Here is an 18002-nt window from a genome sequence, read left to right on the forward strand (position 1 = left end):
GGACTCCCCTTGGCTCACAGCACCGGCACCTCCGGGCAAAGCTCTGGCTTTTGAGGGATGCTTCGCTCTGCCGGCGCCACGTCTCCTTTTGCCTCTGCCCAGGATGCTCTGCTGAGAACTTTCCCCCAGTACGAACCACAATTTCTAATAGCAGCAATAAGCTGCCGAATCTGCACCTCGCTGCAGTTCAGGTGGTTTTATGCCACGGGAAGGATTTACCTGGGGAGGGGCAGAGCTATCTTTTACTGAGCTGCAGATTAGACTGAGGGTCTCTGGGCCAGGTGAATTTTCAGCTGAAGTCACCCTCCCAATGCCCGCTGCCCTTGGGAGCCGCAAAGCCCTTCACCACCTGCCACTCTTGCCCTGATAAAGACGTTATCTAATGCTGAGAGGTTGCCAAGGCTATATTTCCAAAGTGTTTTTGTGAGGAGCTAGACTGTAAATATGTCTCTCTCTTTATTTATTTATTTATTTATTTTCCCCTCCAGAGGAAGATTTGTTAGCTCCTTAAGGAGCTGGAGCTGGGCTCTGCTCTCTCGCTGGGTACTTGGGGTGCTGTGGCTGGGCGGCGCAGGGTGCTGGGAGCAGGATGCCTCCCGTCCCGTGCCGCTTTGCAGGGAGGTGGGCGTGCTGCGCTGCTGCAGCCGCCTCGTTTTAATGCAGGGGGTCTGCAGAAGCAGCCGGTGCTGGCGCAGCCCTTGCTACCTGCTCAGAAGAGAAGCCTGGCAGCAAAGCAAGCTGCGCCAGAAACGCTCTGCTTTGCTTTCCCACTCATTTCCCCGTGCTTCCCTTCGGCTATTTTTGTGGGTATTTGTGTCTGAGCAGAATTCTCCTTCCCCCGGCAAGGAGAACCTCGTATGGAAGGCTCCCGGGCTGTACCCTGATGGTGCATTCCCCACCACGCCGGGTTTCCGTGTGGATCCATCACCGTGACTGTGCAGGACGAGCAGCGCTGGCACTCAGCGCTGCAGGGCTCGCCCCTGCTCCTCCGGGGTGCTTCACATCCCTGACCCGAACCTTCTGAGCCGTGCCCCGAGGCTGAAATAAGGGTGAGAAAATGAAATGAGGTCCGGAGGTTTCAGCATCGGACGGTAACCCGAGAGTCACGGTGCTGTGTGAGGAACAGAGATATAAGGGCTATAAGAAATAAGAGCTGTGATGCCAACTGGTGTTTGGCATAGGGTTTTTGGGGGTGGAAGGTGATGTCAGAGGATCTGTAGCCCCTCCTTGCCACGTCTGAGCTGATGCACATCCGTTTTGAGTGGCTGCATGCCCCTGCCTTGCCCATTTACACCAGTGCTACATGCCTCCTTTGCTTAAAGCGCGTAATAACATACATGTTAAGGCCACGACTCATTCCAAAAGAAGGACTTTCAGGATTTTCCTGAGCACTGAGGAGACGTGCGAAGGGACTGCTAACGGGGTCGGTACACTTCAGAAAGAGCCCCACAGCTCCTGAACTCCCTTTGTTCCTTTTCTCACTGCCCTGAAGCCTGGATATATTGCATGACAGAATGAAATGATCAATAAATAGAACAACATGGTTATGTATCTTGGCAACGATGATGCTAATCAGCCATGTAAACTGACTTTGCTCTCTCTCTCCCTTAAAGCAGCGCAGTCCCAGCTGTCTGCAGCGAAGGAGTGATGTGGGCTCTCTGCAGCCTGGGGCACCCAGACCGCCTTTTCCCCTGCCTTGTTCTGCGAGCAGCCACTGCCTCTCCTACTGCAGGCAAGTTTTCTGCTTCAGCGACCAAAAAACCTCACTCCCTGGAGTAGAAAATGCACAATAATACCCCAAACCAGCTAGGACCACCTTCACCCTAGGAGAATGCCTCTCCTGTTTAGCTTTCAGGGTATTTGCTCCTCTGTCCTTGAGCTGCTGGTTGGGCCACTGGAAGCAAATCCCCTTGCTCCTTGCTGGCGCTGCTTGGGATGCTCCTGAGTAAAGTGCAGGTTGGATCATTTGTGGCTCCATTATGGTGTTATGCATGTCCTCGCTGCTCGTTCCTGCTTTACTCCCCGATCCTTGCCTCCTCCTGTAGTATTAGGAGCTGGGTGGCAAATCCGGCCTGCAGAGACCATGCTGGCACCAATTTCTGGGAGCACTCAGCCTGTCCATTAATGCAGCAAAAGGCGTTTTTCCTCCAGTGCATGTTACTGGTGCAAGGGGCCGTAGCTTCTGTGGGGCTGGGGAGCTGCGAGGAGCCCTCCTGCCTGCACGCATCCACCACTGGCATCCAGCCTGGCAGCGTGCTCGGGAGCCAAGAGCCGAGCAGCACCAGCCCTGCCAAACAGCAGATTTTGAACACGGTGAGGTGAAGGATGAATTGGCAAGAATCTAAACAGGAAGCTTGATTTTTTAATTTTTTTTATTTTTATTTTTTCCCAAGGAAACCGCTGGCAGAATTCGCATGTTTCCACATTTTATTTTATTTTTTTTTTGTTGCATCAGCTCACCTTTCTGCTGGCAGCAGAGAGGAGACCCGGCAAAGTTTGCAGCAGCTCTACCCAGGCTATGAACATCGATTTTTGTGTGTGTTTTCAGTCTGCCATGTGCAGTAAGTGCTCTGAAAGGACCATGCCACGCTGATTCACTCAGTGATGAGGAACAAAAACACGAGCCATGCAGTCGATGGGTAATCAAGATTAATGGCTTTTCAGCCTACTTTCCCCCATGAAATGAATCCTGCGTTGTGACTTGGCTGTTTAACGTTTGCTCAATTTTAAGGCATTAATGGCAACTTCTCCACATGCACAGGTCATTTGTTCACGCATTTTGGACTTCCCCTCGTCTGGCATCGCACTGCTCTTGCTTTGCTTAACCACAGAGAAAATTCCTGGAGATAATCACTCGCCTGCGGGGATTAAGCTTAAAAGAGCAGAAAACGAGCCCAACCTCTGGCGCTAGCATTTATCCCTGCTCCCTGCATTCCTGCGGCGGTGGGGCGGAGGGGATGGCAAGCCGAGCAGGGCTGCTCTCCCCACAGTTTGCTTTGGCATCTTCCCTGGGGTTTAGCTTCCATGCGTTTTCCTGGAAAAGCGCCTTGTGTGCTAGGGATGGAAGTGAGCCTGGCGAGGCTCTGACCTGTCTCATCCCTGCTCCTCCCGCAGCAGCCACCAGCCTCCTCTGCCTGGCTCCTGCTCAGCCTGGAAGGAAGGAGCTTTGCTGAACCCAGCCCACAGCACAGGGCTGCCCTCCTTCTCCACCGCACAGCGCAGAGAAATGTAATTACACCCGCATCCATCGCATCGATATGAGGCAGCAGCAGGCTGGGTCTCTTGGGACACTTCATTGCATTGAAATCTGACTTTATTAATTACCAGCCTCTGATCTCATTTGAAGGTTAAGTTTATGAAACCGAATCCTTATTTTTTCTGCGTTCCTTGTTCATCTGCCTTATTGAATTTTGTCCAGGGGATGTTTTGGGCTTTAGAAACTCCCGAGCTGCCTTGTTCTTCAGCCGTGAGCTGTCCAGGGGAAGCTGCAGAGCAGGGGCAGATGATGATGTACAGAAGCCCTGGTGAAAGAGCGAGAGATGAATTGCAGCTCGAGGAACTGAAGATGGGGACATGTCCCTGCTGGGAGCTGTCAAAGGTCTTTTGCTGGGACAAAGCTGCGGTTTATTTTGCCCTCCTTGGGGACTCCCTGTCCCCATGCGGGAGGTGCTGAGGGGACACGGGCCGGGGGTGGTGGCTTACCAGAGCCACGGTCACCTCCGCTCTGGGAAAGCTTTCCAGCTGCCTCTTTATGCAGCGAGCACTGGATTTGGCTTTAGGCACTTATAGGAGTGCCTGTTTTTTATCTAGACATCAAATATTATTTTTTTTAAAGGGAAAATAGCCGCTAAACAGCTCTTGAAGCTTCGGGCTAGTGCCTAATTCCACTCGAAGAGCTTTGTTAGATAATTGTAATACTTTTCTGAGAGAAAATAGAGCAATTGAGGCTCGTAATTAAAAGCTATTCAGACAGCTTTGATCTTTCTCTCTGCATCTTTACTTACCAAAAGCAAATGCCATCGAGAAACTCCTGGCAATATTTACTGCCACTGCACTTGGTGTTTTCCTTTTCCCTCCTGTCCTCCCAGCACAAGTGAGCCGAGGGTGGGAACGCCGAGCTTCGAGGAGCTGAGACCCTCTGAAGGCATCAAACTGGGCTCGTTTCTCCCCAAACTAGCAGCAGACGTGGGGGGCTCACTGGTTCCTTGGGTTTGCAGTGGGAGCATCGGGGGCTGGTGGCACATCAGCACCTTTTGTCCCTATCCAGATGACACCCAGGGGCCCCCAGCATCCCGTGGGCGACAACGCAAATGCTATGGACAAGCCAGGCTGTACAAATTATCTCCCTTGGATGGCTTTTAACAGTATCAGCTACAGACTCTTCTGCTTCGTATCTACTGTATTCCTCTATATAGAGTTTTTGCTCATCCATTTTTAATTTCTCTTCTCAGTTTTTTTTTTTTTTTTAAGTCTAAATATGCTTGAGAGCTGGGCCTTCATTCCTCGCTGGAGAATTATTTAATTTCTCACCCAAAATCGTGACCAGCAGCAGGAGATGGTGTGAGACTGCTCAGGTACCAGGGGATTACAGCTTTGCAGGGGAACGAGCTACGGCACAACTCCAGCGAGCACAATTGACCGAGACAAACAGAATTTCTTGCTGCAGCATGAAGGCTTAAAAAGCAATAGAGATTTCGGATCCCTGCTCCATGTCTCAGGTGCCTGCATTTAAAGTCTGTGGTGGGAATGTGAGCCCTCATTCCTGTTTCTGGGGTGCAAAATGCATCTTTTTCCATCTCCTGAGGCTGACAAAGCACAGTCCCCCAGTCCCCAAGGGGCAGGTGATGTCCTGATGTCCTGCCTGGCGGGGGGCAGGCAGGAGCCCCTGCCTTCCCCCACCTGCTGCAGCACGCAGGAGCAAGCCGAAAGCCTCCAGCTCCTGCTGTAGCCAGGGAGCTGCGAGGTTGCCCAGCACCTTTGCACTCACACAGGCATACCAGAAGGAAGCTCATCTTCGGCTTTGGGGCTGAGCCGGCTTCCCTGCTTGATGCACGGCCAGCTGGAAGGGGCTGGAAGGGAGGGAGGGTTGCTGGTGGAGCCCCCTGCAACCCTGGGGACCCTGGGAGAGATGCTTGGGTTAGCAGAGTGATAGCAGGGGATTTATTAGGTGACTCGTTAAGGGCATTTATTTCCCTGCCTCCGGTGTTCAAGGCACGGCTAATGCTTGTCTGCAGCAAACCAGCCCGATTCAGACGGATGAGCAGGCGTGCAGGGTTTTCTGCAGGGTGAACTTGTGCAAAGAGCAGGGAAGTGTCCCCTCCGCCCTGATTTTTGCCCTCCCAGCAGCAGCAGCAGCAGCAGCCAGGCTCCGGGTGCGTGCTCAGAGGCTCTGCCCAAGCACGCAGCCTCGCAGGCTCCCTTGCGTGCAGCCCAGCAGTGCTGCGGAGCTGCAAAGAAAAGCGGAGAGTGCCGCTTAGTGCCGCGGGGCTGCTGCAGCACAGGGCGCCGTTCGGCATGCACGCCACCATCTCCTGCACCCGTGGCAGCAGGACATCCTCCGCACACGGGGGAGACCTCGGTCAGAGCAACCCCTTCCTCTCCTTGGGCACCCCATGGAAGCAAAGAGGAGCTGGGGCTCCTGCCTCGAGCGTTTGACAGAGAAAAGCAGGGCTGCAGGCAGGATGCTGACAACAGCATGGGACCGCTGGGACCCCCCGGCCAAATATCTGCTGGAGGATGCGGAGAAAATGGGATCACACCTTTCTCGGCTGTGCTCAGACAGGAGGCTAAGGTGCAAACTGAAATACAGGAAATTCTGTTCAAATGTGGGAAAAAAAAAATACTGCTGCGAGGGTGGTGCAGTACCCAGAGAGGCTGTGGCTTCTCCCTGCTTGGAGATATTTAAAACTGGAGTGGACACGGTCAGGGCAACCTGCAGCAGGGGCTGCTTGAGCGGGGGATGTCGGGCTGGGCGATCTCCAGAGGTGCCCCCAACCTCAGCCAGGCTGATTTTGTGGCTGTCGTGACACAGGACTGAAAGGGAAAAAGCTCCATCAATGACACTTGGCTCTGAACGAGGGTGATTTCAGCTCAACAGGGGCTTTGCTGCCTTTCCTGCAGACCTGACGCCGACGAGCGTTGGCGTTGGACCTAAGCGGAGAAGCCGGGTGCTCGGTGGCACCCCAGGAGCCAGCTTTGGGGACCCCGAGGTTTTTTTCCCCCCCTCCGGAGCCTGTTGCCAGCAGATGGCAGCCGTGCTGAAGCGGTGGGTGCCTGTCGCAGCCCGGGTGCTTGTGGTGCCCTGTCTCTGCTCCCAGGGGCCTCGGAGCACCCCAGCACCCTGCTGCTGCCAGCACCCGCCTCCTGCCCTCGGGAGGTGGTCGGGACACGGCCCCCAGCTTTCTGCCCAGAATCAACCGCCCGCATCACCCCAACCCTCCAAATTTTTCCCAAATTAACACTTTTATTATAGAGAAGGCGATACAAATGACTTTATGTTCACAAATCCCTTTCGGTTCTCTAAAAGTGAAATGTGGAATTGCCTTTATGATGTATCAAAGGCTGCTAATTATGGTGCCAGAGCCCTGAGGGCACTCACAGGCCTGAATCACCCTGAGCGGCCTCACCTGGGGGCTGCCCCAGGCCCCCACCCTCTCCAGGAACCCATTTAAGCTGGGTGCTGCCACCAGAGCCCTTCCCTCCTAGTGTGGTCTCCTGGATGGACCTTGGGGTGCACCCTCCTCTTCATCCTTGTTTTCTGGGAGAACCTACGTTCTTGGTATCTTGTCTCGTGGGTGGGCTCAGGTAGGTGTGCTGTAGCTTGCCTCTATCCCCTGTTCTTTTGATTCACCCATTCTGCCCCTTCCTGGCGGGGGGGCGGACCGGTCAGGGCCCAGCTTGGTGCCTTTAGGGCCGGGGAGCTTTCCCTGTCCCAAGCCGAAGAAGGGAAAGTGAGGAAAAGACAGGGAAAAAAAGCTTAAGTGTGTCTCATTGTAAATGAGACCTGAGGTTTTTTTTGAGAAAAACTTATTTCGCAAGTTTTAACTTAAAACAGTTAATATAGACCCCTAGGGAGGCTAAGGGGTGTGAGACCAATCTTGCCCCAGGCAGGCCCCTTACCACAGCCCTCCAGGACAGCGAGTGCTGTGCTCAGCTGGGCCTGCTGCCCTAGCACAAGGGCTGGTATCAGGTGTTTTTTAGGGTGACGATGACTGCAGTGGGTTTTCAGTATTGCTTTGGTTGAAAATTTCCCCTCACACTTAGCAAGGCGCTCTGGTGGCTGCACCACTGCTCCTGTTGTACCGTGTCCTGCAGGTCGCCTCCCTGACCTGCAAACGGGAAACACTGAAACAGCTCGAGTGCTGCAAGCTGGTCACAAATGTGCATAAAAAATTTTCTGTAAAAAACTTTTCTGTAAGCTAGCGCATGGGTCTAGTAGCATAGATAAGAGCTTACAGGTATTTTGGGGCAAGTGAGGTACCTATTTATAAGTATTTAATGTTATATGGGTAGATATTCACCTGTGCTTTGAGCTGGTCGGGGGAAAGCCATGGTGAGGGCAGCAAAACACCTGATTCGTTTGTGGCTTACAAAACACCTGATCTGTTACAAATTGGTGACTTCTGATTTTACAGTAGATAAAATGCAATGCATATAGCAATGACGTGGGACAAGTAGCAGAGGGTTTCTTCAGAGAAAGAGGGACCAGTTTTTTCCCCATGAAGTTTATTTCATCAGTCACTCTTAAATAAATATATATTTGACATTTAACAGAAACAATTAGTTAAAAATAATTTCTAACACAAATTACTACAGTTGCTGAAATATTTATACGGTGTTGGATATCACTTTTAAGACACAGGTTTTGCTTTTTGGTTTAAATTTAACTTGTGTTACCAGTTCAGGAAAGAAGAAATCTGGCTGTGGGAGTGCAATAGACATCCCTCAGTCAAAAACAAGGCCACAACACCTGTGCACATGTGAACATGAAATATTCTTCCAAATACTCATCTTGCATCCTCTGTTTTGTTATGACACAAAGTGCGTGTTGGCTCTGCTGCATCAAACCATCCCCCAGATAACACAGCTGTTGAGAGCTGAACAACCCCTTAATCTGAAAGCTGCTCTTCAGCTTCTCTGTGCTGTACAGCAGGTGGCAATAAAGGACTGCCATGGAGCAGAAGCAAACTGTTAAAAGGGAAGTTCTGTCCTTAGTGCTTTGGGGTGTGTGATTAAAAATAAGAACGTAGTGATGCGATTCTGAGATGTTTGGGGATGCGGGGAGGGGAAAATGCAAGACTGGCAAGTAAGCAGGACAAAATTTGGGAATGATGATAGACATACACATACATGTAAACTAAAGAGACGGGTTGTGCATTCATTAAGTGTTCCCCTAAGTTTGCAAAGTTGCCCCTGCAGAGCCGTGGGAGGGAAGGGATCTGCGAGCCCCGGCCCCGTGCTTAAGAAGTTCTGCATTCCAGCATCTTCCGGAAACTTTTCCGAAAGCTGTCATCCAGGAAGGCGTACAAGAAGGGATTCAAGCAGGAATTGGCATAGCTTAGGCTGGTGATGAAGTAGGATATGCCAATGACCATGGAGGTCTGGGGCAAGTCAGTGGTCAAAGCCACGATGGTGGCCAAGTGGAAGGGGGTCCAGCAGAAGAGACACACGGCCAGGACGATGAAGACCATGATAGTGACTTTCTTCTTGGCTTTGTCCAGGGCTTTAGCGTTAGAGTTCAAGTGCATGTTCCTCAGCTTGTACAGCATCATGGTGTAGAGGATGCAGATGGTGGATACCGGAATGGCGAAGCCAAGGATGAGGGTATAGATCCTGCTGGCTTTGAACCAAAACCTTTCGGGCTTGGGGAAATTTAGACCACAACTCTTGATCTCCAGGTCATCCACATAGACGTTAGCAAAGATGATGAAGGGGAGAACTATGATGGTGACTAGGATCCAGATGCACAAACTGACGATCCTGGCTGCTCGGTACGTACGATGTGGCATCCTCTTGGACTTTACTGTGGCCAGTACGACCAGATACCGGTCTATGCTCATGACAGTTAAGAAATAAATACTGGAGAAGATGTTGTAGTGGTCTATGGACAAGATGACCTTGCAGAGGACTTCTCCAAAGGGCCAGTAGTGCAGGAGGTGCTCAGCAATATTAATGGGTAAGACAAGTGTGAACAAGTCGTCAGCTATGGCAAGGTTCAGGATGAACATGTTTGTCACAGTCTTCATCTTAGGAGCCTTGAGGATCACATAGATAACAGCGGTGTTGCCTGTGAGCCCAACAGCGCAAATCACGGAGTAAATCACAGGGAGGACAACATAGAAATCGGCTGCTTGCTCTTGGAAGGAGAAGTTGAACCTCATGCTGCTGTCCGGGTAGCAGCTGTTGCCTGCACTGCTGCAGGTGCTGTTCAGACCATCCCAGAGAGAGCTGTTCCCCATGCCTGCTGGTCACAGGCTGCCCTCCGAAGTCACTGAAAGCCTTGCTAGCCCAGGAGGGAGAACCTTTTATCCTGTATGGTACAAAGCTGCTCTATCATCTAGAATCAGGTTATTTCCGAAGAGTGAGTTGAGGCAGCATGGGTAACGTCACTTACCTCTGTTTGCTACCATGGGAGAAGTCAGATTTTTGAAATGAGCAGGGAAAAAAAAAAAATCGAATGATGCAGAAAGCTCCATGAACAAAGCAAATACGGATTGTATCTCCCTATGCAAGTCGAACCTCTCCTCTCTTGGAGAGGATGTAGGTGAGCCGTGGCTTTTCTCTGCTGGGGAGGTGAAGTGGCTCCTGTTCAGCCATCTGCAGCACGAGTCCTGGGGGCTGCAGGAGTGAGGAGGGCAGGGAGGGAGCTTTGTGCCCGGCCGGCTTCTCTCAGCTCTCAGAGGACTTGAGGGCTGGCTGCTCTCCCACTTGCAGGGCTTTTTTTTTCCATGTCAGAGCAGAAGCGTTGTTGTATTTAATTAATGCCTTTCTTTGTGCTGGGGACTTCAAACTTGTTTCTCCGGCTGAGACTGCACGCACAGGGAGGGAGTTTCTGGTGCGGCTGCTCCTCACACCAGGGGTCCCCTATCAAGAGAAGGAAGGGTGAAAAAACAGAGTTGAAGGAATATTTCTAAAACGCAGTTAAAGAGGCTTAACCCACATGTAAAGTAACTTTTTAAATTGTGTATAGGTTATGGTATCAGACCATGCTCACTGCATGCATTTGTGGCAGTACACAAAACTTGTCACAGACAGAAAAACCTGTGAATCTCCAAAGTTCAGGGCTATCCAGACTGAAAAAGGGGGGGAGTACCCTGAAAGCAAATCTGCTTTAGAGTCAAAGCAAGAATCCCCCTGTCTGTTTACACCTCCCTCGCAGCTTCCACCTCCACCGCTATTGCCTGACCCATGCTTCCGAGAATTCCTCCGCAGGGAAGCGAGCAAGCAGCCGATCCCCTGCCAAGATCAAAGGTTTGGCAACTGGTCCCCAGGCTCTGCAGAGAGAAGTGCCTCGCTCCGCTAGCGGTGGCATGTCAAGAAACTGAGCTGGAAGAGCAGCGTTGGGCTTGGAGTGCCCCTTACCTGGTGAGTGGCTCCGGCTGCCTCCGGCACCTGCTGCTCTGCACGGCTGAGCCTCTTCCCTCTGCTCCCAGCCGGAGGAGGGTCCCCGGGATGCTGACGTTACCAGTCCTTGCAATCATATCAGCATGGTGCCTGTGTGTGCATTGCATGTCGGAGTAATTAGCACTCCTCACCAGGGAAAAAAGGGGGGGAGAAAGTTCTGTCCGTGCTGGGCTATTTAAATAGGGAAGGAGGGAGATGCTGGCGAGCGGCTGTTGCACCAGGGCGGCTCTCTTCGGGAATGGGGGAGAGGTTGGGGTGCACAGGCAGCACCCAGGGCTGTCACGCTGTGGCTGTTTGAGTGAGGGATGTGTGAAGTGCTGGTGTGTGTGTGTTAAAATGTTTCACCAGGGGAGCACCGGCTGTTTTTAACCAGGGAAGATGCACAAATGTGTGTGGAGGGAGGGAGTGGGAGGAGGGTACACACCATTACAGAGCTCGTAATGAACAAATAAACAGACATACCTTGCCAGATCCCTGCAGGCTTCAGCTGCTCCGGGGGAGCTCAGCTGACTTCCCCGCAGCTGGGTCCATCTCTTGGAAATGCAGCTAAATCCTGGGATGTGCTTGGTGAGGTGCAGGGGTCCTGCGAAGCCTGGCAGAAACACACTCAGGTTAAATAACAAAGCCAGGAACAGCATGAGATCCCTTCCTTTTCATGTCCCTGTAAAAAGAGGAAAAAGGAAATCGAGGGTCATCTTGACTCTCCTTTAGTCTTTTAAACGCAGCACCCAGCTGGAGGTTGCCTGACCTTTGTTTTAGAACCAGGGGAGAGGAAATGCAGGCATCCAGCAGGGCTCTGCCTGCCAGCGCGCGGTGTCATTCCTGAACCAGGCGGTCACTGGTTCAATGAGCCCCGCAGCCAAGGGCTGCGTTTGACTTTGTTCCTTTTTCCGTGGGTGTTTACCCTCTTCTGGCAAGGCTCCTGTGCACCAGTAACTGGGATGAACAAAACGCTTTGCACTCAGAAGTACCTCCTTAAAGGCCGTGGGTATAGCTGACTTTTCAGCAGACAGGGATTTTTTTTTCCTTGCCTGGTGTACAGCTCTTGCAGATGTTTTCTGTATCTCTACCAAAATCCCACCAGCTGTTAGACCTTGGCGAAATTAAACAAAGTGAAGTTTGCCCGCAGAATATCCATAGCAATGATGGGGGTGTTACTTCAGATCATAGACCCCTAGAGCTGCCCTCGTGTTCTCTTGGGGAAGTTTTTTTAAGTAGTTGTAAGGGAAGCTGGGTTTGGATGGGTCTGCAGTGGGAAGGCATTTTTTGGGGGAATCAGTTGTCATTGTCAAGGAAAAAGAAATACTGGAAGACAAAATTTCAGGAGAATGAAATGTCAAATTTACTGTTTGCACAGAGGTTCTCTGGGGAAAAATATTTCTAACAGGAGGAACCTGAGCTTGTCAAACTTGCCCAGATCCGAGCTCAGCGTGTGCAGGCAGGCAAGGGCTGGATGCCCAGGGCCCCTGCAGGTGCAGCTGATGTTCAGGTGAGCCCATCACTGTGGGAATATCACCTGGGGGCTGGATCTACCCACACTGCGAGGCTGCTTGGGAGCATCCTGGGGATGAGCTTGGGTGAGCCTGGTCCCACTCCTTGGACTCTGACCTTGATCTTCCTTGTGATACGCGGTGCCCTCATTAGGGAGCACCTGCTGCTGCCTTACGGGTTACGGCTCACTTCGTTTCCAGCGCTTTGAGGAATAATTCTCTCTGGATGAAGACAAGGGGGAGCCCCGTTAGTGCTGGCAGATGGAGGGGAGCGGAGGAGCTGACGCAGCTCTGACAGTGTCACCGTCTCTTCTTACAGGGCGTGACTTGTTTGCCTCCAAATTAATTCCCAGAAAAGAGGCTGGCAGCCTGAACAAGCCTTTCAAAGCAAAATCCATACGGCGGATCTTGCGCACGCTACCCGTCTGACCTTAGAGCAGCTGTTTTCAGTGTGAACAGTCAGGGTGTCCCTCGCACGCAGACCACATCTCACGGGGGGAAGAGGCCAGTGAAATTTCCTTCTTTCTTGCAAATTGTACCTTAAGGTGATGCGGAGAGGTGTGAGCGCAGAGGTATTGCTTGTTGCTATTGAAAGGTAGAAGTATTGTGATCCTGATCTGTTCCTCAGGGCAGAAGATTGTGTTTGCAATAAAAATCCTTGTATATTCCCACATAAAGCACAGGGATCTGGGAGAGCTGAGAGGCTGTCCTTTCACTCCCCTCATTCTTACCTTGGAATTGGCTTTTGCACGAAGCCCTGAAACCGAGCACCAATTTCAAGTTGCTGCTACAAAGGGTACAAGCTGCGTCTTCCCTCTGAGCTATTTGCACGTGTCCTTGTGCAAAGAGCCCTGTCACCAGCACGGTGCAAGAGGGACAGGGTTTCTGCCCTGTCAGATCCATGTGATGGAGATGGTTTTAGTTCTTGTAACCCATGTTGATAGCGTGCAGCTTGAGTCAGTGGTGCAAAGGGGAAGACAGCGATGAAGAAACGAAGAAAGTGTCTGAAAAGATGGGGCTTGCAGGGAGGGTGCAGTCACACAGACCAGGTGTGGATTTGGATTACTCCTGCTTTCCTGGACACCTGAAGGGACAGCTTCCCTTCCCAGCTCTGGAAGAGGAGGACTTGTGCAGTGCTGGGCTCAGCCTCTGCCCAGCAGCAGCCCTGGGGTGAGACTGGAGCTCCTGCAGCCACCAGGAGTCCTGGGGTTGTTCCCGACCTGATAAGATGGATTCGGTTCCCCTCTGAGGGACTGTTGGGGGCAGGATCCTGTTCCACTGGGCTCCAGCTGCTTTCAAAGAGTCAAGTTCATCTCCAGGACACAAATGTGCGATCAATACGCTGCTCACCAAAACAAAATGTTCTCTGCTGACTGTCTTGCAGACGCTGGTTATTAGGGTGATTTATTTGTATGAGGTGCTGTGGCGCTGCAGGTTGACATCCCAAACCGACTATGTCAAACCATCTGTAGGCTATGACTTCTGGTGAGCCATGACAGTGTGAGGTTATTTATGGTAGGACACCTTGGAGCTGCTTGTCCTGAGCTGCACTGGTTCCTGCCTGGGTGTCTGTGAGATTTGGACACCATTACTCCCAGTAACCTCCTGCTCCTCCTCGGTGTGGCACTGGCTTGGCAAAGGAGCAGTTGGTGAGTGTCCAGGTGAGCTGAAAAGGAGAAATCCAGGCTTATTTGTCACCCACGTGCTGGGTGTTTCTGCCCTTGACCATGATCCAGGACATCTGCAGCAGCTTCCCAACCCTTCTGGGCCAAAACGAGACAGGTTGGCTTGGGTGGGAGATGGTGCCCACCTCGTGGGACGTCCCTAGGAGCCAGGTAGAGGGTGCTGGTTTTGCTGGGGGATGGAGCAGACATCTCCAGTGGGAAACTGGTGAGCTGGGGGTCAAGAAAATGCCTCTGAATGGTGAATACCGATTGTGATGGATCCAGCAGCTGCTGACATCCAGCCTGCCGCAAGCTGGAGTGAAGGCGAAGTGCTGCTGGAGGTGCTTTGAAAAAAGAAAAGGAGTAATGAGTCCTATAAATGGCCTGTTCTTGTCAGGTGAGGGATATATCAATAACTGCTCCATAGCTGCCTCTGCAGGGGAGCGATTAAGATAAATGCCGTGTGAGTAATTTCCTCAGGCCAGCGGTGATGGGGGATGAAAGGCACAGAAGCGGGAGGTGGTGGGCGGCTGGAGCTGCCTGCTCCTTCCTGCGGGGCTGCCATGGCCAGGAGCTTCCTCGCGGCTCTTGATAAACCCCAAATCTTCTGCGGGACGGGAGTTATCTTCCGGGCTTTGAGCTCTTGCTGTTCCCTATCTCAGGTTTCTTCCGTCAGCCCATGTGAGTCACGGCTGTCATGCAAGCTGGCTTCAGGACCTGTACCTGCGAGGTAAAAAAAACATCGTGTGACAGTGCCTTGTGCTGGGGTGCTCCAGGGTACAGCTAATTGCTTGCTTTCGCAGTCATCTTGGAATGCTGTTAACCCTCGAACCTACCAATTACCACTGAAATGTTAACAGGATTACGTTTTCCTCCCAGCTGTTAGAGCAGATATGCACAACGTAGATATCTGGGGATTCTAGCACAGTCCTTTGGTTTGCAGAGGTAGCAAGCAAGGCATAGGGACCCTACTTTAAGCAGCCCTACTTTAAAAGGACCAGAATCCTACTTCAAAAGGAGAAATAAAAGCAGGTTAACTATTCTAACTGATGTGTGGAAAAGAAATGGGTGTGAGCAGGTAGAGTTTCGCTGTTCTTCTCCTGGCTCCTCATCCATGAGGCGCTTTCTGGTGACCTGCTGCTGGCAGCCCTGGGGTTCTGCAGGACACGTGTGCTGGCCGGTACCACGCTGCACACCAGCACCCCGTGCAGGAACTGTACCTCATTTACTTGCTATTAAACTGCTTATTGCAGAGCTGCTAATGGCCCTTGGAGCCTCTGAGCCGCTTTCAGGTGGTACAAGTTGCTGCCTTGACTTTTTCTAAACACATCTAAAATGTCACTTCTGGGAGGTCACCCCCTGTCACTCCTGGTCTTGCTTTGAGAGCTGCGTGACTGCAAACCAAGGCGTTGCAACGGGGTTAATGCATCCGCAGAAAGCCAGCACAGAGCTCTTTGGGGATGCTCGCTGGGGAGCAGGCTCTGTGCAATATATTCCAATATCTCTAAGCAACAGCTAAATGTGTCACCTCTTCTGCTTAAGTAGCGGAGCTCGTCTGGCCTAAAAGGCTAATCATCGGAGGGTTATGGAGTGCAAATTGCTGCTGAATGAATTTGCTTTGTTCACTCCAGCTCCCCTTCCCCACTGGTGTTATGACAGTGAAATGACTCATCTCCATGTTAATACCATGTTTTAGAAAAATGTTTTAATATTTTGTACAATGTTCATTGTTTAGATTTTTTTTAAAAAGTGTGAAATCTGTCTTCTGGCACAATGCATTCTAGGGTGATTGCACAGAGCTGGCACCTTTCTACGAATGCTCTTCAGGCGAACCAAGATAGCAGGTTATGAGTTTATGATATCATCAGTTATACTTGGGGGGGGGGAAGGGAAAAGTAGGAGGCTGGATTTGAGTGTAGCCAAATGTTACTCTATGGCTTTGAACTAAAATCATTTATTACGGCTCACTTTTGCAGCTTGTGCCTGCCTGACTAGGTCATCGCAATCTGTGTAGCCAAATACCTGCTAATGATAATTCAGTTTTTGAAAGCATGATCCTTGTTGAGTTTCAGCATGAGATGGAGCAAATGAAAGTTGCATAACAGAGGCGAGCCTCAGTAGGAAATGGTGTGTTGTGAAATGCCAAAAAAAAAAAAAATATATATATATATATACACCCAAAGGCATTGCTGTGGACTGAGGCTTCAAGCTTCTGGACCCTCCGCACCTGCACCCTATGGGCATGGATGTAACAGGCATTTGGCTCCAAGCAAATGAAGGTAGGGATAGTTTTAGTATGTGTGCCAGAAATAACCAAAAGAGCAGCAAACATAAATCAGTAGGACCTGATTCATCTCCCTTTAAACTTAATTTGGACCCCAAATCCCAGGCAGCCATAAAGCAACCCCCCCCCCTAAAATCAAATTCCCTGGGGAAATGAAGCTGCCAGGTCGCAGCGTGGTGTTTGCACACTGTACGTGTGTGGGGAAAGCTGCTCCCAGACTGAAATCCTATTGATGCAACTTCAATTCTAGGCAATCAAATCACAGAAGGTGTTTCAGATTCTTGTGGAGGCGAAGCAGGGGGGAAGAAAACACCAAATCTCTCTTCCATAGAGAACAGTTTCTGAAGCACGGAGCTCCCTGGGGCCAGGCCTCCTGCCAGGTGAGTAATTCCAGACAAGCTGATGGAGCAGGAGGAGGCATTCTGTGTTGGAGGGGTGTGTTAGGACCGAATAAATCTTTCCACTCACAATACCAGTGATCCTCAGTAATATCCGAGTGTCATCGTACTGGCACAGACCACGTGTGGGCTTTGTGAGATCTGGCTCCTCAATTTCACTTGAAGGTGGACAAAAAGGGTTTCCTTGTAAGCGGTCCGTTCCCACTGGTTCCTGCAGGCTCTCACCGAGGCTCCTTGCCAGGAGGCTGATTTTTGTAATAAGAATTGCTTGCTGCTTGTAAATGCTAAGTGATGCGTTTCTCTGCCTCGGATGTCAGGAGTTACGGGAGCGCACGCTGTACAGAAACGCTCCCCAACTGCATCAATAACCTTTTTGTGTTGCTTAGTGAGTACTAGATAACTGCTGAGCGGTTTCATGTCTCTGCAGGTTACTTAGCAATCAATTACTCGTCTGTCCTCCAGAACATCCTAATTTACCGGGAGGATGCGATGAACTCCTCGCTGCAATCAGGGGCTGGCAGTGCTGCTCCCTGGCAGGTTCGTGGGCTCAGCAGAACCGTGCAGCAGCTGGGAGTGAGCAGGAATAGAGGTTTTTGCAACCTCTGTGTGCTGCCTTTTTTGGGGTTAAGGCTGAGCATCCTTGACATATGGCCAAGAGGGTGAAGGTGAGGAAGCTGTAGGTCTGCAATAACATCTCTCTTTCCTGAGTAGCTTTGCAGCGCTCCTTGGTCTGCTCCATACGACGTGGAGCTGGTAGGATCCTGCTACAGCCCTGCAAGGGCTGAGGGGGTATCCTGGGCTGGAGGGAAACTGGTGTGAGAGGCAAACCATTGGTCCTTGTGGTGCGAATGCCAGCTTGTCTGGGCTGCAGGCTTAGCAGCTGGGCTAACAGCGAGTGTGCTGCTCCCTCCAAGCACAAGGGAAGGCAAACTCATGCAAACCATGGTAAAAAAGCTTACAATGGCATGTCTTGTCCCATGTGTGCTTGGAGTTAGCACCCAGGAGGCTCAGCTGATGCAAGGAAACTTAAGTGGTAAAGCTCAGCTGCAGCACGGGGACACGTTTGTCTGGGAGACTGCCAGCAGCCACTTGTCAAACAGTTAAGAGGAAAACACTGCTGTAGGAAGCTCCTCGAAGGGGAGCTGTCCTCTCATTTCATGGTGCAATTGGTTCTCTGGTATTTGCTCTCTGCAGCAGCCCTTTGGCCCTGCAGCAATTCTGCAGGAAGGGAGAGGAGGAAAAAAACCCAGGGAAGTGCCATGCACCTGATCGCAGGGAGCAATTGCACACAGGCCGTGTCTGGGGACAAGCACTAAGGCCTTCCTCAATAATTATTTCTGGTCTCTCACTCCACGGTGATGAAGGAAAATAAGCCTCAGGGCTTTCTATCACCCTGCATTTTCCATCGTGCTGCTCTGTGGGGCTGCTGCTCCTGGTGTTCGCGTCCCTGCTTTTCCTTGCCTTGCTGCCCTGGGGCACCTGAATAATGGAAACTTCATCATTTGGTCTGTATTGAAATCCACAGAGAAGCTTATGGGCTTGT

The 18002-nt window shown here is 51.3% G+C and overlaps 2 protein-coding genes and 1 long non-coding RNA gene across 6 annotated transcripts in view; 1 reads left to right on the forward strand and 2 right to left on the reverse strand.

Moving 5' to 3' along the window:
* Window positions 1-2425: 2425 nt before the first annotated feature.
* Window positions 2426-5752, reverse strand: LOC308178835. Its single transcript, XR_013939988.1, has 2 exons — window positions 4005-5752; window positions 2426-3521 (listed from the first exon to the last, which is right to left on the reverse strand). It is a non-coding gene; the product is annotated as an uncharacterized lncRNA (long non-coding RNA).
* Window positions 5753-6686: 934 nt separating this feature from the next.
* LOC308178829 (uncharacterized protein) overlaps window positions 6687-18002 on the forward strand; it is a 65706-nt gene continuing 54390 nt past the window's right edge. The window contains exon 1 of the mRNA XM_080557954.1: window positions 6687-6804. The gene's annotated coding sequence lies outside the window, so the exon portion shown is untranslated. The remainder of the gene's footprint in view (window positions 6805-18002) is intronic.
* On the reverse strand, window positions 6874-14433 carry NPBWR2 (neuropeptides B and W receptor 2). Of its 4 annotated transcripts, none has more exons than XM_080557970.1 (3): window positions 11372-14433; window positions 10582-11284; window positions 6874-10083 (listed from the first exon to the last, which is right to left on the reverse strand). In XM_080557970.1, exon 3 carries the CDS (start codon window positions 9456-9458, stop codon window positions 8460-8462), a length of 999 nt encoding a protein of 332 aa, XP_080414096.1. In that variant the 5' UTR covers window positions 9459-10083; window positions 10582-11284; window positions 11372-14433; the 3' UTR covers window positions 6874-8459. The 4 variants fall into 4 exon arrangements, with proteins under 4 accessions (XP_080414096.1, XP_080414097.1, XP_080414098.1 ...); XM_080557971.1 differs by having other exon boundaries at window positions 10582-10713; window positions 11086-14433; XM_080557972.1 differs by having other exon boundaries at window positions 11086-14433.

This window comes from Anser brachyrhynchus, assembly GCF_964034855.1.
Source record: "Anser brachyrhynchus genome assembly, chromosome: 16".
Classification (NCBI taxonomy): Eukaryota; Metazoa; Chordata; class Aves; order Anseriformes; family Anatidae; genus Anser; species Anser brachyrhynchus.